The following is a 1650-nucleotide window of genomic DNA, read 5'->3' on the forward strand; positions in this document are numbered from 1 at the left end:
CAACTTGACCAATGCTGACAGCCGTGTGCCGGTAGTCGAGCGTGTGCAGCGGCACTCCCAGCCTCTTGCTGGTCTCTCGCCTCAGCGCTCGCGTCAGTCGATCAGTCCCCCACGGGCCCTGCTCGTCCGCCCACACGTAGTCGCTGAAGCTGCCGCCGAGCACCTGCACGGTGAGATACTCACAGAATGGCTGCAAGTACGCCAAGTACAGCACCATCACCTGCCCTAGCCGCGGCGGCAAGAAGCGCGGCACCACCTTCGGCTTGTCCCACTGCGACTGCGACTTGTGATAGCGGACGACTGTCATCACCTGTCTGTCCATGACGAAGATGTTGTGGTCCTGCAGCAGCCTGTTGCGGTGCTGCATTGTTGTGATCTCTGACCCTCTGCCTGGCTGTCCGGACGTCGTGTGCACGCAGACTATTAGCAGCATCAAGAAGCGGTCCACGCAACGCAAGTATCGCTTGACATGCTTCACGTTCCACTGCCCTTCGCTTGACTGCAGTCTGCGGCCCTGCTTAGTCTGCTTAGCCTGTGTCAGCATCCACTCTAGCTTGTCCTGAAGACTATTGTCATGGTGCTGCACAAAAGACACGCCCTGCTGTTTAAACGTGACGTTGTTAATAAGTATGTCTAGCTTAACAGCAAACTGCTCTTCTACCCTTGTCACCTAGAACAGTTCCTCCCACAGCATCTGCTCTGCTTTAGACACCATGTCCTGCGCTATCTTGCAGAAGCGGCTGATGTAGATCTGCCGGCCGTGCAAGTAGAAGATCTTCTTGTCCTTTGACCAGTACGCGTTGCCTGGGTTGCTGGCTGCCAGCGCGACGTACTTGCCGTAAGCCAGCAAGCTGAGCGCCTCGCTCATCGGGCTGTACGAGCCGTCTGACAGATACTTCTCTCTGTGCTCCAAGAAGCGCTCACAATCCTTGTCAGTCTGCTCATCGCGGCACGCGGATGGGAGCAACTTCTCCACGCTAAGCACGCGCATGCAGTAGACTACGCCTGCTAGCATGTACGAGTAGTTCTTTGCTATGCGCAAGCAGTTTGTGTTGCTGTTGATGCCCAGCACAGCGAGAAAGTGAATAAGTCCGCTGCTGAACGGCTTGTCACCTGTTGTTGTGAAGAAGAATGATGTGAGCAAGTTTAGCAGCACTTTGAGCTGAGCGTCGCGCTGAGCGCTGCGCTGCGCTTCGTCATCAGCGTCAGCATCGCGGTCCAACATCTCCCACAGTGTTACTACAAGCTCCTTCTGCTCAACTGTCCAGTGGAACAGCTCTTGCGCGTCTTTCATCAAGTCCTTCTCTCTTCAGCCGCTGCTCAGGACGTTCGCTAGTTGGCTGCTGTCAGCATCAGAGAAGTCGTCGTCGTCGTTCTCTTCCTCTTCTTCCTCTTCCTCTTCCTCTCCTTCTAAGCCATCCTCGTCGCCCTCATCATCTTTGTCGCTGCCCTCGTTGCCGCCTTCCTGCGCTGCCATCCTTGCCTCTGCGTTAGCCACGAAGCGCAGAGCGTAGCAGACAAATTTGACCATGTAGCCAGCGTAGCGGGCCTGACTCTCTAGGTTCTGTAATCAAGCTATGGGCCGCTGATTAATCTCCTGTCGCTTCGCGCTCCTTAGCCACCGCCTTGTCTCTCGCGCAAGCGTTGACA

The 1650-nt window shown here is 55.9% G+C and overlaps 1 protein-coding gene across 1 annotated transcript; it reads right to left on the reverse strand.

Moving 5' to 3' along the window:
* Positions 1–670: 670 nt before the first annotated feature.
* Positions 671–1294, reverse strand: M421DRAFT_79515 (uncharacterized protein; the record flags this gene model as incomplete). The annotated part of the gene is made up of 1 exon (XM_033597494.1): positions 671–1294. One exon carries the CDS (start codon positions 1292–1294, stop codon positions 671–673), a length of 624 nt encoding a protein of 207 aa, XP_033442378.1.
* Between the last annotated feature and the right edge of the window lie 356 nt (positions 1295–1650).

This window comes from Didymella exigua (assembly GCF_010094145.1).
Source record: "Didymella exigua CBS 183.55 unplaced genomic scaffold M421scaffold_156, whole genome shotgun sequence".
Classification (NCBI taxonomy): Eukaryota; Fungi; Ascomycota; class Dothideomycetes; order Pleosporales; family Didymellaceae; genus Didymella; species Didymella exigua.